This window comes from Bos indicus x Bos taurus, chromosome X (genome assembly GCF_003369695.1).
Source record: "Bos indicus x Bos taurus breed Angus x Brahman F1 hybrid chromosome X, Bos_hybrid_MaternalHap_v2.0, whole genome shotgun sequence".
Taxonomy (NCBI): Eukaryota; Metazoa; Chordata; class Mammalia; order Artiodactyla; family Bovidae; genus Bos; species Bos indicus x Bos taurus.
In genome coordinates this window covers 135,213,928-135,236,038 of record NC_040105.1, presented here as the reverse complement: position 1 = coordinate 135,236,038, position 22,111 = coordinate 135,213,928, and the positions used below count along the sequence as shown (strand labels likewise).

The following is a 22,111-nucleotide window of genomic DNA, read 5'->3' as shown; positions in this document are numbered from 1 at the left end:
TCTCTTCCTCAATCTTTCTCAGCATCAGGGTCTTTTTCAATGAGTCAGCCCTTTGTATGTACTGTTAATATACTGTTATTGGAGTACTTTATATAACTTAAACCTTGAATACAAATTAAGAGATATGAGACTATTATAAGTAATTTTATATATTTCTAAATTTAGATGAAATGGACAAACTATACTTGGAAGCTGCAGTAACATAAAATTGACATAAGAAGAACTAGAAAATCTTAAAACATTTAGATTTCATAAATAAACTGAATCTGTAAAACTTCCTACAAAAATACTATGCTAGAGAGCTGTACTGATGAAGTCTATCAGTATTTAAGCAAACGTATCCCATATATCCCAGAAAATAGGAAAAAAAAGAACCACTCCCTCATTTTATAAAGCCAACGTGGCTTGATACGCAAACTGATAAGAACAGAAATATTACTGACTTCTATCTCTTAATAATATAAATATTATATATAAAATAGTAATAAATTCATACCCTGTAACGTATGGATAGATAATACAAAAGGATCAAGAGGAGATTATTTCAGGAAAGGAAAATTGATTTAATACTAAAAAATAAACAATTGCTTGTAACACGATGCTGGGAAAGATTGAAGGTGGGAGGAGAAGGGGACAACAGAGGATGAGAAGGTTGGATGGCATCACCGACTCAATGGACATGAGTTTGAGTAAACTCCAGAAGTTGGTGATGGACAGGGAGGCCTGGCGTGCTGCAGTCCATAGGGTCACAGAGTCAGACACAACTGAACTGAATTGAACTGACTGAACATGATACTAACAGAATAAAGGAAAGAATTATATGATTATTTATAAATAGATACATCTGACAAAATTCAAGACCTCAAGGACATAATAGAGAAGGAAATGGCAGCCCACTCCAGTATTCTTGCCTAAAGAATCCTGTGGATAGAGGAGCCTGGTGGGCTGCTGTCCATAGAGTCGCACAGACTTGGACATGACTGAAGCAACTTAGTATGCATGCATGCATTGGAGAAGGAAATGGCAGCCCACTCCAGTGTTCTTGCCTGGAGAATCCCAGGGATGGGGGAGCCTGGTGGCCTGCCGTCTATGGTGTCACACAGAGTCGGACACGACTGAAGTGACTTAGCAGCAGCAGCAGCAGCAAGGACATAACAATGAGTGAAGGAAGCCAGACACAAAAGAGCACACACTATTCCATTTTTATCAAATTCGAATATAGGCAAAACTGGTGGCATTATAAATCAATCAGGGCAGTCCCTTTTGATAATAGGAAGGTGGGAGTGACTGGGAGAAGGCATGGGGGTATTGATGTGCTCATATTGTTCTGCTTGATGAACTGGTTGTTGGTTGATTTACAAGGATACATTGAATTTGCAAGAACTCTTTGAGCTATGACTTGTGATTTGTGAAATTTTTTTGCATTATATTTCAATAAACATTTTTAAGTAGCTTATATTGCTTAACAAAAATACAAATTTGTGAGTTTTTTTTAAGCAGGATAAAACAGGTACCCTATATTCAAAACAATCCTTCTATTGTCATACAACCCAGCTATAGACTATGATGAATATTAGAAAATTAAAGTTCACTGCATAGAAATTTTGTCAATCATAAAGTACTACTTATGGGAACATACTCTTACTCCACTGCTAGGTATAAAGGAGATGTAGAGTTTTTCTAAAGCTTTCTTCAAAGTTCAGATGCTTTTCTATTTGTAAGGGGCCTATTATGTTTCTGGAGACACACATTTTAAAATGAGTATCATGGGATGATAGAAATAAGTGTAGAAAATTTTATACAGCTTTTAAAATGTAAAACTGGCTTTTATATGAAGTATAATTGTCTTAAGAAATTTAAATCCAAAGGAAATAAAGCAAATGTCTTTAAAAATCTCCGTAAGTGTAAATGTGTAGCAGAGCATTTTATTATGTAAATCAATCCTGATACACATATAAATCTATGTGAGATGCTAAGATTTACATTATTGAGAAAAAATGGATACTCATCAAATCAAATAACATTTGTCAGTGAAGTCAAATATACAGAGTGATGGAGCCACATTATGTTGTATTTTAGAAGAATGAAATGTACTATTTAAATTTTGAGCTTTCTTATTCTTAGAGTTAAAATTAATTGAACATATACTATGTTCTGGGCTTCTCTGGTGGCTCAGATAGTAAAGAATCTGCCTGCAATATGGGAGACCTGGATTTGATCCCTATCTTGGGAAGATCCCCTGGAGGAGGTCATGGCAACCCAGTCCAGTATTCTTGCCTGGAGAATTCCCAAGGACAGAGGAGTCTTGTGGGCTACAGTTCATGGGGTCACAGAGTCAGACATGAGTGAGTGACTAACCACAGCACAGCACAGCATACTATGTTCCAGGTACTTTTCCAGGTTCTGAGGATGCCTAAGCAACATTAGCTGAGATAAATTCTCTAGTCTGTTCACTAGCAAGGAGGAATAAGAACATGACAGCCAAAGCTTGAGTCTAAAATGAATTTAAGCATTTAAATCATAGCTGGCTCTCTTCCATGCAGTTTGCTCAGGTTAAAAAGTAATGAGCAAACAAATCAGTTTCCATTTATGCTCCCCTTCCTTGTGCCATGGTCCAGAAATTTCCTCAATGCAGAAACACAGGGTAAACATAAGCTTTATTTTATTTCCTTTTTCTCATTAACAATCTGAATTACCTGATTAATGTCTGAAAACAATTGTTTTCTAGTTGATTATGTTTAGAGGTTAAGCTCAATCCTTAATATTGTATGTAATGTTTATAAACATAACTCTCAATCTTTTTCTTTAACTATAGATGCTATACATTTACTCCAATAGACAACTAATTGATATGTGTAATGAAACTTCAGTGTAAATACTGGAAAAAAAAAAAGTAATGAGCAAAATGACTCAAAGACCAGATAATTGAAAGCTCAACTGCTAAAAGCAATTATTCCCAAATTTTAAAAGGCGTCCAAATCTCTGACATCCATAGTTTAAATGAGAACTTCTGGGCCCAGCCAGGAATCTGCATTCTCTTTTCTTCGGTTTGATTTGGTAAAATCCTGGGTAACTTTAGTGCAGCTAGTTTCAGGAATATGTTTGAAGAAACACTGACCTCCACAAAGGAAGCTAGTGTCAAAGATTCACTAAACTTAAACTCCATTTTTTCTTGCATCCATTTTTACTTCTAACTTGTAGGAAAATATAAATGATTCAAAATTTATTGTGGCTTTTATTTCTATTTGCAGTTAAAAACACAAAGGAAACTAATAAGCTGCTCATCTGATAGGATCACAGACAGTATTTTAAAGATATTTGAAAAAAATAAACCATAGAGAAATAAAATGTAGTTTGTATATTTGCCTGAGGCATGTTTTTTTTTTTTTTTTTTTAAGATACTTAAAAAATCATCCTCATTTACCCTCTTAAGAGAAACTAAAGACACATACAAAGAAGGAATGTCTGGGAAAGAAGCCATGACTAGCAATGACCTGTTGGAAAATGATAAACATTTTTAATTACTACCATGTTTTAGCCATTTTCTATATCTCCAAATCCATTAGACCATGACTACTTTTATGTTTTAAAAGCATAATTCCATAAATCATTTTAATAATTTTTTAACTTAGATATGATCATAATATTTGTTCTTTGAATGATCCTTCCTTTGCAAGTTATTTTCTTGCTACGGTCCTTTTCTTTTTAATTTTGAGGTTGTTGAGATGAAAACCAATTTAACTGCATAAAGTCCTGTATCATTTTTTGTTGCCCTGCTGAGTACATAAACCTTTTCTATATGGATTAACTCATACCTTTGCTGCTGCTGCTGCTGCTAAGTCGCTTCAATCGTGTCCGACTCTGTGCGACCCCACGGACAGCAGCCCAACAGGCTCCACCGTCCCTGGGATTCTCCAGGCAAAAACTCTGGAGTGGGTTGCCATTTCCTTCTCTAACGCATGAAAGTGAAAAGTGAAAAGTGAAAGTGAAAGTGAAATCGTGTCCGACTCTTCACGACCCCATGGACTGCAGCCTACCAGGCTCCTCCAGCCATCACTAACTCCTCACAAATCTCCGGTACAGCTACCAAATAAAGCTTACACTCTAAAGTTGTAGTTCTGCATACTTAACAAGAGGCTCACCTCGGTTGAGTAGATGTCTTTCTGCTGCTAAGGAACTGACTGAACTGTTACTGGTTTCATCAGCGCAATAAGAACTGTTAAAAGTATTTCCTTCAATTCTGTTACTACCATGGGGAAATGGAGTATATATTTTAAAATAGTGATGACGACGATGCTGATGGAAGGAAAATTCATTATCGTTATATACGTCCAATAAACAGAACTGGGTAGAAATAATAAAGGAAACGTCTAAGTGGTAATAATGGTAAAGAAATCACTATTTGAAACAATATTCACAACACACCATGTGTGCTCTGGAATGAAGATACAAGTTCAATAACATAAGAATGCTGCAAAAATTTCTTGGTTCTTTGACTCCTCTCTCGCTTACCAGAAACACACATCTATAAACATTTTCTTAATCCCAAACACTTCATTCAAGAATCAAAAAATGGTAGCTAATTAATGAGTAATGGAAACACAGTTTTGGAAGATCTCAACCAGCTTAGAAAAGGGAAGACAAGTTCAAAACCAAAATAGTAACTAAATAGAAGCAATGTAGTATTTAAGTACCACCACCCCCCACCCACAACCGGGCTCCTCTGTCCATGGGATCATCCAGGCAAGATTACTGGAGTGGGATGCCATTTCCTTCTCCAGGGGATCTTCTTGACCCAGGGATCGAACCGTGTCTCCTGCATTGGCAGGCAGATTCTTTACCACTAGTGCCACCTGGGAAGCCCTACATACATAAGCATTCCTATTTTTTTCACTAACTTCTGGCTCCTATTCACAAATGGACTTTACAATTTTAATAACTCTATATCTCATTAAAATATGTCATCTTATTTTTAGAAAATTATGATTCCAGGAAGATGTTGAAAGTACAACTGACATAGAACAGTAAATAATACCTTTATTTAATATCTAATATAAAACAAATCTAGTAGACAGTTGTTACACAATGGGGGCTATTTAATGCTGAGCTGTGGGATCTGAAACAATGTTTTTCAATTCACTTGAGGGAGTAAACCACTCTTAGATGTCAGATGCTTGGTGAGGCATTTTAGCATAATGGACAGAAATACCTAGGGAATTCCTACACAAAGCTGTGTCTCAAAGCCTGAGTGATGTCACAGTGAGTAATGATAGAAATTTGAGAGATGAGATGATGCTATATGAGCTTACAGGCATTTGTAAATGGGTTAGTAATGGCTGCATGACATAAAAGAGTCTTGAAGATAATCTAAGCCAACATTTCCCAAACTTGTTGTTGGAGATACTATTCAGTGCCTTGAATCAAAATTTATTTCAAAGAAATTACAACTAATACTCAAGGAATAAACTGATCACCTGGTAGGATTTGATACAATGATTCATGTTTTTGTTTATTTTTTATTCACAGAGCCATGTGGCTTGTGGGATCTTAGTTCCTGGACCAGAGATTGAACCTGGGCACTGGGCATTGAAAGCAGAGAGTCCAAACTACTCTGCAGCCAAGGAATTACCCATAATGTTGTTAAATTTGTAGAAATAACAAAACCAAGTGACAAAAGTGAAAATACCACTTTTCCAATTGCCATAATAGTTTGGGTTTGAAGTAAGTTTTTCTTCTATGGATTCAGTCACTTCATGCTTGTCCTGTATTGAAACACCACCCCCTCCCCGCAAAAAACAAAAACAAAAACATTGCAATTACTTCATGCAGAATGGAAACATACATTTATAAAGGGTCAAACTCAATGGAATGTTTGCTCCCAGTGTTACTCCTAATCAAAATTTTCTCAAAAACGGGTCAATAAAAGTGAAAAAGACAAAGCTTTTATATGCCAGTGTGTCATTCCTATTTGTAGGGCTAAAGAATCCACCTGCCAATTCAGGAGACACAAGAGATGCCAGTTCAATCCCTGGATGGAGAAGATCCCCTGGAGTAGGAAATAACAACCTGCTACATTATTCTTGCCTGGAGAATTGGATGGACAGAGAAACCTGGAGTCCATGGGGTCACAAAGAGTTGCACATGACTGAGTGACTGAGAACACATACACACAAAGTACTATACACAATATGATGCTGAACAACAAATTTGTAAATTAATATGGTGAATACCTAATTTCACTGCAATAATATTACTGAAAGTGAGTGGAGATGTGTCTGACTTTCTTGGAATTTTTTGGAGCAAAAAACATGTTACTCAGTTCAGTTCAGTAGCTCAGTTGAGTCCGACTCTTTGCAACCCCATGAAGCACAGCACACCAGGCCTACCTGTCCATCATGAACTCCCATAGTTCACTCAAACTCATGTCCATCAAGTTGGGGATGCCATCCAGCCATCTCATCCTCTGTCGTCCCCTTATCCTCCTGCCCCCAATCCCTCCCAGCATCAGGGAGTCAACACTTTGCCAATGAGTCAGCTCTTTGCATCAGGGGGCCAAACTATTGGAGTTTCAGCTTCAGCATCAGTCCTTCCAATGAACACCCAGGACTGATCTCCTTTAGGATGGACTGGTTGGATCGCCTTGCAGTCCAAGGGACTCTCAAGAGTCTTCTCCAAGATACAGTTCAAAAGCATCAATTCTTCAGCACTCAGCTTTCTTTATACTACAACTCTCACATCCATACATGACTACTGGAAAAATCATAGCCTTGACTAAATGGATTTTTGTTGGCAAAGTAATGTCTCTGCTTTTTAATATGCTGTCCAGGTTGGTCATAACTTTCCTTCCAAGGAGTAAGCATCTTTTCATTTCATGGCTGCAATCACTATCTGCAGAGATTTTAGAGCCCCCAAAAATAAAGTCAGCTACTGTCTCCACTGTTTTCCCATCTATTTGCCATGAAGTGATGGGAACAGCTGCCATGATCTTAGTTTTCTGAATGTTGAGCTTTAAGACAACTTTTTCACTCTCCTCTTTCACTTTCATCAAGAGGCTCTTTAGTTCCTCTTCACTTTCTGCCATAAGGGTGGTGTCATCTGCATATCTGAGGTTATTGATATTTCTCCTGGGAGTCTTGATTCTAGCTTGTGCTTCTTCCAGCCCAGTGTTACTCATGATGTACTCTGCATATAAGTTAAATAAGCAGGATGACAATATACAGCCTTGACATACTCCTTTGCCTATTTGGAACCAGTCTGTTGTTCCATGTCCAGTTCTAACTGTTGCTTCCTGACCTGCATATAGGTTTCTCAAGAGGCAGGTCAGGTGGTCTGGTATTCCCATCTCTTTCAGAATTTTCCAAAGTTTATTGTGATCCACACAGTCAAAGGCTTTGGCATAGTCAATAAAGCAGAAATAGATGTTTTTCTGGAACTCTCTTGCTTTTTCCATGATCCAGCAGATGTTGGCAATTTGATCTCTGGTTCCTCTGCCTTTTCTAAAACCAGCTTGAACATCTGGAAGTTCACAGTTCACATATTGCTGAAGCCTGGCTTGGAGAATTTTGAGCATTACTTTGCTAGCATGTGAGATGGGTGCAATTGTGCGGTAGTTTGAGCATTCTTTGGCATTGCCTTTCTTTGGGATTGGAATGAAAACTGACCTTTTCCATTCCTGTGGCCACTGCTGAGTTTTCCAAATTTGCTGGCATATTGAGGGCAGCACTTTCACAGCATCATCTTTCAGGATTTGAAATAGCTCAACTGGAATTCCATCACCTCCACTAGCTTTGTTCCTAGTCATGCTTTCTAAGGCCCACTTGACTTCACATTCCAGGATGTCTGGCTCTAGGTGAGTGATCACACCAACGTGATTATCTGGGTCATGAAGATCTTTTTTGTATACTTCTTCTGTGTATTCTTGCCACCTTTTCTTAATATATTCTGCTTCTGTTAGGTCCATACCATTTCTGTCCTTTATCGACCCCATCGTTGCATGAAATGTTGCCTTCGTATCTCTAATTTTCTTGAAGAGATCTCTAGTCTTACCCATTCTGTTGTTTTCCTCTATTTCTTTGCATTGATCGCTGAGGAAGGCTTTCTTATCTCTTCTTGCTATTCTTTGGAACTCTGCATTCAGTTGTTTATATCTTTCCTTTTCTCTTTTGCTTTTCGCTTCTCTTCTTTTCACAGCTATTTGTAAGGTCTCCCAAGACAGCCATTTTGCTTTTTGCATTTCTTTTCCGTGGGGATGGTCTTGATCCCTGTCTCTGTAGAATGTCATGAACCTCTATCCATAGTTCATCAGGCAGTCTATCTATCAGATCTAGTCCCTTAAATCTATTTCTCACTTCCATTGTATAATCATAAGTAATTTGATTTAGGTCATACCTGAATGATCTAGTGGTTTTCCATACTTTCTTCAATATAAGTCTGAATTTGGCAATAAGGAGCTCATGATCTGAGCCACAGTCAGCTCCCGGTGTTGTTTTTGCTGACTGTATAAGAGCTTCTCCACCTTTGGCTGCAAAGAATATAATCACTCTGATTTCGGTGTTGACCATCTGGTGATGTCCATGTGTAGAGACTTCTCTTGTGCTGTTGGAAGAGGATGTTTGCTATGACCAGTGTGTTCTCTTGGCAGAACTCTATTAGCCTTTGCCCTGCTTCATTCTGTACTCCAAGGCCAAATTTATCTGTTACTCCCAGTGTTTCTTGACTTCCTACTTTTGCATTCCAGTCCCCTATAATGAAAAGGACATCTTTTTTGGGTGTTACTTCTAAAAGGTCTTGTAGTTCTTCATACAACCGTTCCACTTCAGCTTTTTCAGCGTTACTGTTTGGGGCATAGGCTTGGATCATTGTGATATTGAATGGTTTGCCTTGGAAACGAACAGAGATCATTCTGTCGTTTTTGAGATAGCATCCAAGTACTGCATTTCGGACTCTTTTGTTGACCATGATGGCTACTCCATTTCTTCTAAGGGATTCCTGCCCACAGTAGTAGATATAATGGACATCTGAGTTAAATTCACCCAAGGCAATGGCACTCCACTCCAGTACTCCTGCCTGGAAAATCCCATGGATGGAGGAGCCTGGTAGGCTGCGGTCCATAGGGTCGCTACGAGTTGGACACGACTGAGTGACTTCACTTTGATTTTTCACTTTCATGCATTGGAGAAGGAAATGGCAGCCCACTCCAGTGTTCTTGCCTGGAGAATCCCAGGGACGGGGGAGCCTGGTGGGCTGCCATCTATGGGGTCGTGCAGGGTTGGGCACGACTGAAGCGACTTAGCAGCAGCAGCAGCAGCAGTCCATTTTAGTTCACTGATTCCTAGAATGTCAACATTCACTCTTGTCATCTCCTGTTTGACCACTTCTAATTTGCCTTGATTCATGGACCTGACATTCCAGGTTCCTATGCATTATTCCTCTTTACAGCAATGGACCTTGGTTCTATCACCATTCACATCCACAACTGGGTATTGTTTTTGCTTTGGCTCTATGCCTTCATTCTTTCTGCAATTATTTCTCCACTGATCTCCAGTAGCATATTGGGCACCTACCATCCCGGGGACTTCCCCTTTCAGTATCCTGTCATTTTTCCTTTTCATACTGTTAATGGGGTTCCCAAGGCAAGAATACTGAAGTGGTTTGCCATTCCCTTCTCCAGTGGACCACATTCTGTCAGACCTCTCCACCACAGCCCTCCCGTCTTTGGTGGCCCCACACGACATGGCTTAGTTTCATTGAGTTAGACAAGGCTGTGGCCCGTGTGATCAGATTGGCTAGTTTTCTGTGATTATGGTTTCAGTGTGTCTGCCCTCTGATGCCCTCTTGCAACACCTATTGTCTTACTTGGGTTTCTCTTACCTTGGATGAGGGGCATCTCCTCACGGCCACCCCTCCTGACCTTGAATGTGGAGTAGCTCCTTTTGGCCCTTGTGCACCCACGCAGCTGCCGCTCCTTGGACCTGGGGTAGCTCCTCTCAGCTGCTGCCCTGACCTCGCTCCTCTCAGCCACCACCCTGACATCGGGCGTGGGGTAGCTCCTCTGGGCCCCTCCTCTGCAGACGCAGCCTGGCACTCTCGGTCGCTGCCCCTGACCTTGGTCGAGGGGTAGCTCCTCTAGGCCATGCTTCTGAGCGGTCTGTCGCAGCAGCCGGCACGATTGTGCATGGTCCATTACAGTGAGTTCAAAAGAATGTCTAGCACCCACTAATTAGAATATACTAAGGAGAATCCCATCTCTTAATCCAATATACCGAGTCTTGAAGGTAAAAAGAATCTTAGCAAGAATATCTAGAAGAGTGTATATGAAAAATATCAAACTTCATTTTATATATATGTATATATATATGTATATACACACACACACAGATGTTACAGTTCTCATTTATAACGAAGTGAGATGCTCCTACCCATCAAGAAAGCCAAATAAATCTCATTTACAAATCAATTTGTTCAAAATATATCAGGCATTTATTATGCCATGCACTTTATTGAGGAGTAAAGATTCAACATTTAAAACATGGTTTTGCAAAATGCTTGCAATATTAGAAATATACGAGTAAATCAGTAGTGAGAGTGAAGTGTGATAAAATATAAAATTTGGGGATTGGCTTTAAAGAGATCTTTAGAACAGGAAAAGCTGCTAGCCATTTTGAAACGCTGCAAGATTTGTAAATATAGATGGCCAATCGAAGAGATTAAAAATTTCTTGGCATTCCACCTTTATATATTCCAATATACTTTTCTGATAATAAAAGCAGCAAAATTTTAAGGGTCTAGAAGGAGACTAGATCTTTCCAAATACACAGTATTTTAAGATGGCCATTTTAGAATAGTTACTTGCTGAAAATATTCAGTTATATACTGAGAGGTTCAATAGCTTCTTGTTGGTTATGTAATCTGACCTGTAGAACAGACTGGATAGCAAGAGGTAGTTTGTTTCATCCATTATTTAAAACAGATTTTCTAGCAGTACACTCTGAGTTTAAAATTCGTTTCAGGTGTTGAAACTTTCTATGATGTTTTGCTCCATCAACTGCCACTGAAAGTGACATTTCCTCTATTTATAACTTACTTTATTTCCCAAGACACGCCTAAGAAACTTTAGGCTAAGGTCAATTGTAAGAAACTTATATCCTTGGGCAGAATATAATTACCAGTTACTTCTAAAACTAAATTTTACTATAGGTATTTCCCTTGAAATGATAACACCAATGATAACAATTAAGGTATAACTTTTCCCTTACATCTAGTTAGGAATATTAGATGTGTTCAAATAAATAAATTAGCGATTAAATGTATTGAGAATTTTTTCAAGTGGTAATTCAAACTCTAAATTTCAAATTATCCAACTAGTAGACCTTTTAAAGAAAAAATATATAAAGAAAACAGATTTTCTATATGTTTGATATATTTCAAAACTCCCTTGCCCCTAACTCATGATTCCTCCCCAAAATAATCATAGGTTTGTATTCTGTTCCACATGTAGCATACTATTAACACTTAAGGGTTGGGCTGGGATGTTTGTATAATCAGTTATAAATTGAAATGAGTTTAAAAACAGCCCCTGACACCTCACACCCCATGAAGATGTCACTGTCTAAGAAAAAGAAAAACAGAAAATAAATGTTGTTGAAGCTATGGAGAAATTGGAACACTTGTGCACTGTTAGTAGGAATGTAAAATGGTATAGCTACTATGGAAAACAGAAATCAAAAACAGAATTACCATAAGATTCAGCATTTGCATTTTTGGTATCTATCCAAAATAGCTGAAAGCAGAGTCTAGAAGACTCTTAGGTTCATAGCAGCATTATTCACAACAGCCAAGAGTCCATCCAGTGTCCATCAACAAATGGATGGATAAGTACAATGTAGTATATACAGACAATGGAATACCATTTAGTGTTTAAAAGGAAGAAAGTGTTGACATGATACAACACGGATGACCCTTAAGGAAATTTTATTAAGTGAAATAAATTAGCTTACAAAAAAGGTAAATATTGATTGATTCTACTTATATGAGCTAGCTAGAATAGTCAAACTCAGAGAGAAAGTGGAATGGCAGTTGCCAGGAGTTGGTGGGGAGGTAGGAATGGAAAAATTTTGTTTAGTATGTATAGAGTTTCAGTTTTGCAAGATGTCAAAGTCCTGGAGATTAGTTGCACAATGCAAATATACTTAACAGTACTGAAGTGTACACTTAAAAATGTGTAAGATGATAAATTGTATGTTGTGTGTGTTTTACCAGAGTGGAAAAAAAATAATTAAGAAAATCCCTGATCATTAAGAAGGCAACCAAGGAAACATTTTATATTATTATTTCTGGAGGGACAGTCAGACTTCACATGATGCTGCTGAAGTCATCTTTTAAAAAACTGACTTAAATATCCAAAGTTTTTAAAAGTTTAAAGTAGTAAGGAAAAACAAAGCATTATTTATCATCCCCTGGGAGTTGCAATAAGCCAAACACCTTTTCTTAGGGTAATAGTCATAAAGAAAGGCCAGAGAAAAAGAAAGAAGGAAGCTGTTAGGCATAACATATAAAGATGTAGAATTTTCTCTGGCTGGTGATAAATGTATACAGAGCAAATCAAATTACAGGATGTCCTATTTTAAGAAACCCTATTTTCTATGCAAATGAAATAAGACTTAATTTATCACATTCTGAAAGTATGCTTTCATATTCTTTGAAATAGGGGGTTCCATTACATCACTTAGCATTTATTTGAGGACTTGAAGTACTTGTCTCAGAGGTGGAGGCAGTGGCAACATGTTAGAAACCACTGTCAATTGGAAATCAATCCATAATCAAGATGACACTTCTAAAATTATAATGTTAATCAGTGAGGAAATATGTGATTCCATTTTTAAGAATGTGCTTCATGTACATAAGTCCAGGAATGTCATCTATTGTGTAAAACAGGGTCTACTTTTAGTCATACATGGCATAATTCAAAAACAAAAGTCACACTCAATCCTGTACCTCTGGGTTAGTAAGGAAGCAGGAAAAACAATGAACCATATCTAAGGTGCTGGGGGATATTATTTGATGAATTTACTAGGAGCTTAGAGGAAACTAAAGTTGCTGCCCTCTGACTGGAATATTCAAGTTTATCATTTGTGCGTGACATAAAAGGGCAATTTAGATGTTAAAATTTAATCAACATGAAACATGAATGCCTTAGGTTGAAACAGAGAATGGCACAATAATGGCATTAGAAAAGGTGAAAATAGCACCATAACTCTCATTGACATCATCAATGTGTTTGCTTCAGTGAACTGTACCTCCAAAATGGAAAAACAAAAAAGTCATTTGTACGGAAAGTATCATCAATATTTATTTTTCTTCTTGCCCAGCTGTAGAATGACCTACATTCTAGAAAGGATGTAAAAACATCTAACCAAAATATAGATTTTTCTTTACTTAAAACAGCAACCTTTGGTAGACTTCCCCGATCATCTTTGGTCAATATGATTGCACTGGGGAAATTTAAAAATTGATCATTACCAAGAGAAATGATGAAATGTTATTTTGGAGGGGGGGGGGGACGAAGTAGTGTTTAATATCCACAAAACAAACATTCATTGGCCATCCATGTACAAGTCATTAATTGCCTAGTATGTGCCAGATATCTGTGTGTGTGTGTGTGTGTGTGTGTGTGCATGTGCATGTGTGCACAATCAGTCGTGTTTGACTCTGTGACCCCATGGACTGTAGCCTGCTAGGCTCCTCTGTCCATGGGATTTTCCAGGCAAGAATCCTAGAGTGGGTTTCCATTTCCTACTCCAGGGTATCTTCCTGAGCAAGGGATAGAACCCACATCTCTTGCACTGGCAGGTGGATTCCTTACCACTAAGCCAGCTGGGAAGCCCACCAGACATGTAGTAATGCATATAGGTCTGCACATCTATATATATGGGTGAGTTTTGGAATGAGAATCAGAAGACCTAACTTCTGAGATCCTACACCCCTCAGTCTCTTTCAAGTACCATTTCTATCTATATCTGTATCTCTAGCCTTAACTTCTTTTATGAGCTTCAGAACTGTATTTCTAACTACCAACCAGCCATTCCTATCTAGAAACTCCACACACATTTCAAATTGTACCAGGTCCAACTGTAACATTCTAGTATGTATGTACATTCCAGGCACTCACAATATACTTTCAAACCAATATTCCCTCTCCACCGTTATTTTATTTTCCAGACCCAGCTCTAGTATTCTATCTTCTGGGAGCTCCTCATGTCCTTTCTAGCAGAATTCATTCTTATTTTTCCCATTTTCTCATAGTACTTAGTAAATATCCTTAATACTCTATTTACCTTTTCTTTTCATTAGCGAATTTTTACAACTAGTGAATCAGGTATCTTTCACCTCAGCTGTATCATCAACCTTTATGGCAGATGTCCTGTTTTGTTGTTGCTCTCATTTTTGTGTCTGAATGGATTAATTTGAAAACACTCAGATAAAATGGTGTTTTTGGAAGTAAATTGTTTCGGTAGGTCTGAGTTGAGACTTGAGGGTCATGGCAACTTCCTGTAAACACACTGTCCTTTAATGATGCCACCTTCCAATGCTCAATGTTTCTGGGTTTGCAGCCGGCCAAGAAGGGGAAATACTTTCAGGCAACCCTTTTCAGCAGCTCTTAAAATAGCATCCCTTAAACACCTATGGACTCTGCAGCCTTTCTTTCACTTAAATGGAGAAGGAAATGGCAACCCACTCCAGTATTCTTGCCTAGAGAATCCTGTGGACAGAGGAGCCTGGTGGGCTGCTGTCCATAGGGTCGCATAGAGTCGGACACAACTGAAGTGACTTAGCATTCATGCATGCATTGGGGAAGGAAATGGCAACCCACTCTAGTGTTCTTGCCTGAAGAATCCCAGGGATGGAAGAGCCTGGTGGGCTGCTGTCTATGGGGTCGCACAGAGTTGGACAGGACTGAAGCGACTTAGCAGCAGCAGCAGCAGCAGCTTTCACTTAAGTACATGTTGTTCTCACTGAACTGCATTCCTGAGCAGCTCATATAGTGACATGTTTAATCTAGTTGGGTTACCCAAGCAGAGATGAGGAACCTGTCAGTAAAACATCCGGGAGGCAGGGGGGCTTTATGAATTGCTTTCTAATATGACTATAAACTGGCAATTAATGGAAAAATTTTGACAACTTGTTCAACATGCAGTACAGTCAGATAAAAAATCAAACTCCAGAGAATTCGATTTTGTTTATCATTTAAGCTACAGTGTATTTAACAGATGAATTTTTTCCAGAGTAGTCATCTCAGTTTATTTCAGTGGATATCCTTGATTAGTAAATTCTCTCTCCTTTTTAAAGAAAATTTAGAAATTATCTCATCTAGAGAGTAAAGGGGAGGAACACATATTTTTTGAGTCGGCAACAAGCTTGGGGAGGAATATGTAGTTAGGGATAAATGGAATTAAACTTTTTTATGTATTGTTATAAGTTAACTAATTTTTCCAGGCAACAGTGATAGGTAGTTTGTACTTACAGCCATGTACTCCCTTGTTTTAAGCAAACTGTATGTATGTGTTTCTTGAAATGCTGGCATGGTTACTTTTTTAATTATTTCACCCTTGTAGGTTACACAGTTAATTGTACTCCAGTAAATCGCATTTACCCGGAACTAGAAAATATTTAAAATAATTAAACTTCTACTAATATAAATACAGAATTAGGCTATCTAGTTTTTTAAGGGCCAGCCATGTGATCTGACATGAAGGAGATAACACCCTAAATCATGAGAACACTGAGTGAGTCAGTGATGAAGTTAAGGGCTAAGCAACAGGAAAAAATTGGGAGACGTTCCTTCTATTTGTTTAAAATATCACCTCACATAGAAAGTGTCATTTCCTCCGAAAATGTTCGCCCAATGTCCCCAAACAATGATGAAGAACCATAAAAATACCCTATAACCTACAAGAAGACAGGCAGTGAGTACTTAGGTGAAGTTTTTGGGTAATATCTAAAGAAGTTTTTAGTAAATATACACACACAAAGGAAAAACAGAAACTGCCTACAAAAAAAGATCTTTCAAAATTTAGCTTTGTAAAAAGCAAAGTATTTTAAAGAAATCTTCAAATATAAGTATCTGCAGGTGAAAATACATAATTCCAATGGCATCTAAAACGTATACATTTTCCTTTATCTTCTGGTATCACATATGGAAAGCTTATGAATGGATAAGCACCATGGTCTCACCAGAAATGAATTAGGGTAAATGTTATGGTAAAAAAAAAAAAAAAAAAGCAGGAGACGGGGACGCTTCCCTGGTAGCTCGGCTGGTACAGAATCCGCCTGCCATGCAGGAGACCCTGGTTCGATTCCTGAGTTGGGAAGATCCCCTGCAGAAGGGAACACCTACCCACTCCAGTATTCTGGCCTGGAGAATTCCATGGACTGTATACTCCATGGGGCCACAGAGTCAGACACGATGGAGTGACTTTCACTTACGGTAAAAAGACAGGAAAATACAACAGGATTCCATATTATTTAACAGCCAAAATTTTATGTATTTATGCATTGAACTTTAGATTTCTAGAGGCAAGTACATTCATTCGGTAAATATTTACTGATTGCCTATGATTTTACTAGGCATTAGTGGAGAAATTTGAGAATATAAAAATGACAGTTATATTCTCTGCTCTTAAGACATGTACAACTGAGTTGGAGACACATAAATGCATACAAATACATTTTATTGCTATATAACAACTATGCTAATTCGCTTCTTCGCAACCCCATGGACTGTAGCCTTCCAGGCTCCTCTGTCCATGGGATTCTTCAGGCAACAATATTGGAGTGGGTTGCCATTTCCTTCTCCAGGGGATCTTCCCAAACCAGGGATCAAACCCACGTCTCTTACATCTCCTGCAATGACAAGCTAGTTCTTCACCACTAGTGTCAGCTGGGAAGCGCATATAACAACTATATGTGTGTTAGTTGCTTAGTAGTGTCCGACTTTTGCAACCCCATAGACTGTAGCCCACCAGGACCCTCTGTCCATAGGATTCTCCAGGAAAGAACACTGGAATAGGTTGCCATTTCCTTCTCCAAAAGGAACTAGAGAAAGAAAGAAGGTGAAGTTGCTCAGTTGTGTCCAACTCTTCGCGACCCCATGGACTGTAGCCTACCAGGCTCCTCCTTCCATGGAATTTTCCAGGCAAGAACACTGGAGTGGGTGGCCATTTCCTTCTCCAATATAACAACTATACAACCCTGTTAACATAATCTCTGTAAACAAAAACTGCTTTTCCCCCACTGTATTTCTTAACTTACTTTTAGAATCACTCATTACGTTACTCAATTGGCTCAGATTTCCAATTGAACAGCATGTAATGGACACCAAGGCAACATCTGAGTGCCGAAGTATTTAAGGAAAACCAGACATGCCACAACACTAATGCAAGATCAGCAGCACAACCTGGCCAGTTGTGAGGAAAGGCCAGTCTCTCTTCTCACTTCCAGTATTCTCACATAGGGAGAAGTACAATCTGTTTTCCTAACAAACCATGTTTTGTATTGGTCTATGCTCCAAAGTACTTTTCTTCAACCTAATGGCATTTACTTTTACTTTCTGGCCCATCTTCTTAGAATAAATCTAAATAATAAATATTTTTAGAATTTAATTTAGAAATAAATCTAAATAAATCATCCTGTATCCTTGATAATCGCGTATTACTGTATTGAGAGTCGTAACATCACAACAACTTTTTAACAATCTGTTTATTCTACTTCAGATAAGAATCTTTGAACTTGACAAAATAAAATCTTAACAAATTTAACTTTACAAGCTAACAGTCTTTTTCAGAAGTAGGGACTGGGTTCATTTTCCTTCTTTGCGGTTTTTTTCTATGACTTTGTTAAGCGGAAGTAGAAATTTTAAAGCATGTTCAAGTATAGTATTTGGTATTGACAACAGCAAAAGCAAAAATATCCAGTTCTATACCCGGGATCAGGACCAGTATACATTCTACCTAGCCTGTGATACATTCTACATTTTCATACATGGAACCCATTTTGAATGATGGCACTGAAACTGTGCAAGTACCTTAAACAACAAACATTCACATATACTCACAAGTGTTAATACTACTAAGGCAAAAAGCGAGAAAATATATATTCCGTTATCTATTTAACAACAGGTTAGGAAAACTTAAAAGAGAGAATGGGTGTTTAGATTACTTCTGAAAAGTCAATCAGCAGAACCCTTGCATTCCTAAAGTGTTCTGACCAATTGAGATTTTGGTACCAAAAAACCCAAGATTGTATGACAATCTTGTTTTCACCATGAATGACGTTTTTAAACAGCATGTTTAGCACCAACAATTTACAAACTACAAACATGAAGATGACAATCTGCAAATGGAATGCTTCCAAAACCTGGTAATCTAGAAACTGGCATGTACCTTCCCACTGGAACAACACTATAATACTACAGCCAGCTTTCCAGAACACATGTGCAAACTCTTTTTTTTAAAAAAAAATACTCTCAATATACCATCTATCTGTGATGAAAAACGACCAAAACAGTATTATCATAATACAGGTAACAGAAAAAGAAAATATACAGAATTGTAAAACCGTGACTGCCAGGCATTAAAGTGAGAGAATACATAAATGACTCAAACAGTAAACAGAACTAAGAATTCGTCAAAATTTTTTTGTATAATTCAAAACGACACTATTGGCCAGGTGTATAAAAGTGTTAAAGCCAAATTTTGACTGACCGAAGGGTAACTCACTCTCTAGGTCGCCATCTCTCTTCGCCTAATACCCTAAGCAGAGGTAAACTGGAGTTTTTTAATCTGAAAGATAAAAGCCACACAGACTCAAAAGCACAAACACAGGGCAAAGGAGAAAAGTGGGAGGGGGCTGGAAGGTAAATCTGGGCACTTTGAGGACAGGGCAGCCATCCTTAGCTCCAGAGGCCTGCATAGTTCCCACGGAGGTTTGAAGGAAGAGGGCCGCCAGCGACGAAGAGCTTCATCTCCTGCCAGTTGTAGCAATGGGTGTAGAGAGCATTGGGCAACTCCGCCAAGGCACTGAGGTCGTTCATCTGCAGGTCATCTTGGTTGAGCCAGCCTCTGCCACAAATCAGCCTGAACCTCCGCCCTGTGGGCCGCGGAGAGGAGTGCTGGCTGTCCGAGACCTTCTCCTCCAGGAACTTCTGCGCGCGGATGTCATAGAAGAGCAGAGAGCCGTGGCCAGTGCCCACGGTGACGATGTGCTCATAGAAGCTGAGAGAGCGCACACCCGTGCCGCCCTCGCGGGAGCACAGGTACCGGATGCTCTGGTGACCCTGGCGCAGGTCCAGGAAAGAGACATGGGACTGGGAGCCTACCGCGTACAGGGACAACTCATCGCAGTAGGTCAGGCACACGTTCTCTCTGCAGTAAGGCAGCCTGATGGACAACAGCCTGGACAGGGTATTCTGGGCTTTCCACAGGTGGAAGTAGCCATCCATGGTCACGGCTCCCAGCTCCTGCCTCTTGGCGCCGAAGGCCACAGCCCGCACCTTGCAGTTACGTGGGTTGGTGGCGGCCCTGGGGACATCCTCCACTTCCGCGGGACGGATGTGGGCATACACGGAGAGCCCTGCAGCATTGCGCCAGGCGATGCTGCTCCGGAATACGTCGGGGTCTATCTTCCAGATGCCCAAGGTGCCGTCGCGGGAGCCGCTCACCACCACCGTGTCGCTCATCCAGGCGATGGCGAAGATCCAGTCTTTGTGGCCATGGTCGCCCAGGCACAAGGGATCCAGCGTTGGCAACCAGTAGACGGCCAGGCTGTTGGGGTTCTCGCCCCCGGTGGCCAGCAGCGTCTTGGAGGGATTCAGCTGGACCGCATGGATGCCGCAGCCCGGCTGGGCGCGGGCCGGCGGGTGCTGACGATCCCGTATGAGGGGGATGCGTGTTACCTGGCTGGACCGCACGTCCACCACGAAGAGCGTGTTGCACTTGGTACCGCACACCACCTGCCTGGCGTTCAGCCACTGCGACGCGAACACCTTGTCCACGGTGCCCAAGGACAGTTCGCGCTCCCGCAGCAGCTCTGGCAGCTTCCGCACCGCGAAGCCATGCAGCTCGCTATCGAAGCCTGAGAGCCCGGCGCGGTCCGGCGCGCCCACCTCGCGCCCCCTCAGGTAGTCCACCAGTGAGCGCCGCACCACCATCCGCTTGGGCTTCTTGGGAGGCTGCGGGCCGTCTGCGTGCACCGCCGCCGAGCCCGGCGACGACGAGCCCGGCGACGACGAGCTCAGCGACGATGAGCTCAGCGACGACGAGCCCTCTGCGGCCTTCTGGGGCGCCGGCTCTTCCCGCTTCTTGTTACCTGTTTGCTCCGGGGCCATGCTGGGCGGCGGGCGGGGGGCGGCGTGGGAAGACAGGGCTGGCGAGCCGGGCGAGGAGTCGCGGACAGGCGAGCGGAGCATGGGCGGCGCGCGGCAGCGAGGGCGGCGGCGACGCGGTTCCAGGTGGGAAATGCTGCCGGCGGCGAGGGCTGCGGGAGCGAAGTCGACTTGGGACGAGGACGACGCGGGGGCCGAGCGCAAGGGGGCGCAGGCGGCGGGAGGGCCAGACGTGGGAGGCCAGGTAGCACGAGGCGGGCTGGGAGGAGTCAAAAGGGGGCAGGAAGGAGGGGTGGATGGAGCCTCGGGGCGGGGGTTGAAATTCACCCGGAACCAGTGCTCTTGGATTCCTGACATGGCGGGGGGGGGGGGGGGGGGGGGAGTAGGGGTGCGGAAGCTGGGGAAGAGCCAGCTGGGGGGCTGTTGCGTGGGAGGGCACTTCGCCTGTGGGGTTGTGTGCGATGAGCCTGGGATGTGCTGGGGGCCTGGCTCCAGGACCCCAAGCTGGCCAAGTGGGCCTGTCCTGAATCCCCACTAAATAATACGGGGTATTTGGCCAACCATCGGACAGCAGCCAATCAGCTTCTGGTTGAACCTAGACAGACTCAACCAAATATATGTGCCTGTGTGTTTAGGTTGGAGGTGCCAGCGTGCATTGTAACTCAGAGCCCGGAAAACGTGGAGAGGAATAGTCAAGGGGAGGGGCAGCTCCCTTCCTGCACTTTGGTGCTGTTCTCAACTCTCAGTTCCAGAGGCAGGTGCTTCGGCATAGTCCCCTGGGGCTTTGGGAGAGGTCCTGCGGGATGGGCAAGATTTTCACAAGCAAACATGGAGATAAAGAGCTTTCGGGATGGAGGCGACCACAAGGACAAATGAGAGTATAAGTGTTCAGAGCGAAGGCTTATTCTTAGGAGGTGGGTGTTCCATACTTTTCTTGGCCTCCTCAGAGCAGCCAGCCCCCTGGCAGCCTCCTACGGAGGCAGGCTCATTTAGTTACACAGTTAAAAACATGGCGCCTGGAGGCTGGTGCTATGCTAAGTGCTAAGTCACTTCAGCCGTGTCCAACTCTCTGTGACCCCATAGACGGCAGCCCACCAGGCTCCCCCGTCCCTGGGATTCTCCAGGCAAGAACACTGGAGTGGGTGGCCATTTCCTTCTCCAATATAACAACTATACAACCCTGTTAACATAATCTCTGTAAACAAAAACTGCTTTTCCCCACTGTATTTCTTAACTTACTTTTAGGATCACTCATTACATTACTCAATTGGCTCAGATTTTCAATTGAACAGCATGTAATGGACACCAAGGCAACATCTGAGTGCCGAAGTATTTAAGGAAAACCAGACATGCCACAACACTAATGCAAGATCAGCAGCACAACCTGGCCAGTTGTGAGGAAAGGCCAGTCTCTCTTCTCACTTCCAGTATGCTCACATAGGGAGAAGTACAATCTGTTTTCCTAACAAACCATGTTTTGTATTGGTCTATGCTCCAAAGTACTTTTCTTCAACCTAATGGCATTTACTTTTACTTTCTGGCCCATCTTCTTAGAATAAATCTAAATAATAAATATTTTTAGAATTTAATTTAGAAATAAATCTAAATAAATCATCCTGTATCCTTGATAATCGCGTATTACTGTATTGAGAGTCGTAACATCACAACAACTTTTTAACAATCTGTTTATTCTACTTCAGATAAGAATCTTTGAACTTGACAAAATAAAATCTT

General features: G+C 41.0%; 1 protein-coding gene across 1 annotated transcript; it reads right to left on the bottom strand.

Annotated features, from left to right (window-relative positions):
• Window positions 1-18,946: 18,946 nt before the first annotated feature.
• On the bottom strand, window positions 18,947-20,734 carry LOC113888199 (DDB1- and CUL4-associated factor 12-like protein 2). The gene has a single exon (XM_027535483.1). The coding sequence runs from the start codon at window positions 20,732-20,734 to the stop codon at window positions 18,947-18,949; it is 1,788 nt and encodes a 595-aa protein (XP_027391284.1).
• Between the last annotated feature and the right edge of the window lie 1,377 nt (window positions 20,735-22,111).

Bases quoted from the DNA above. Each gene is read 5' to 3' on its own strand.
- LOC113888199 (XM_027535483.1), bottom strand. From the start codon at position 20,734: ATGTCAGGAATCCAAGAGCACTGGTTCCGGGTGAATTTCAACCCCCGC.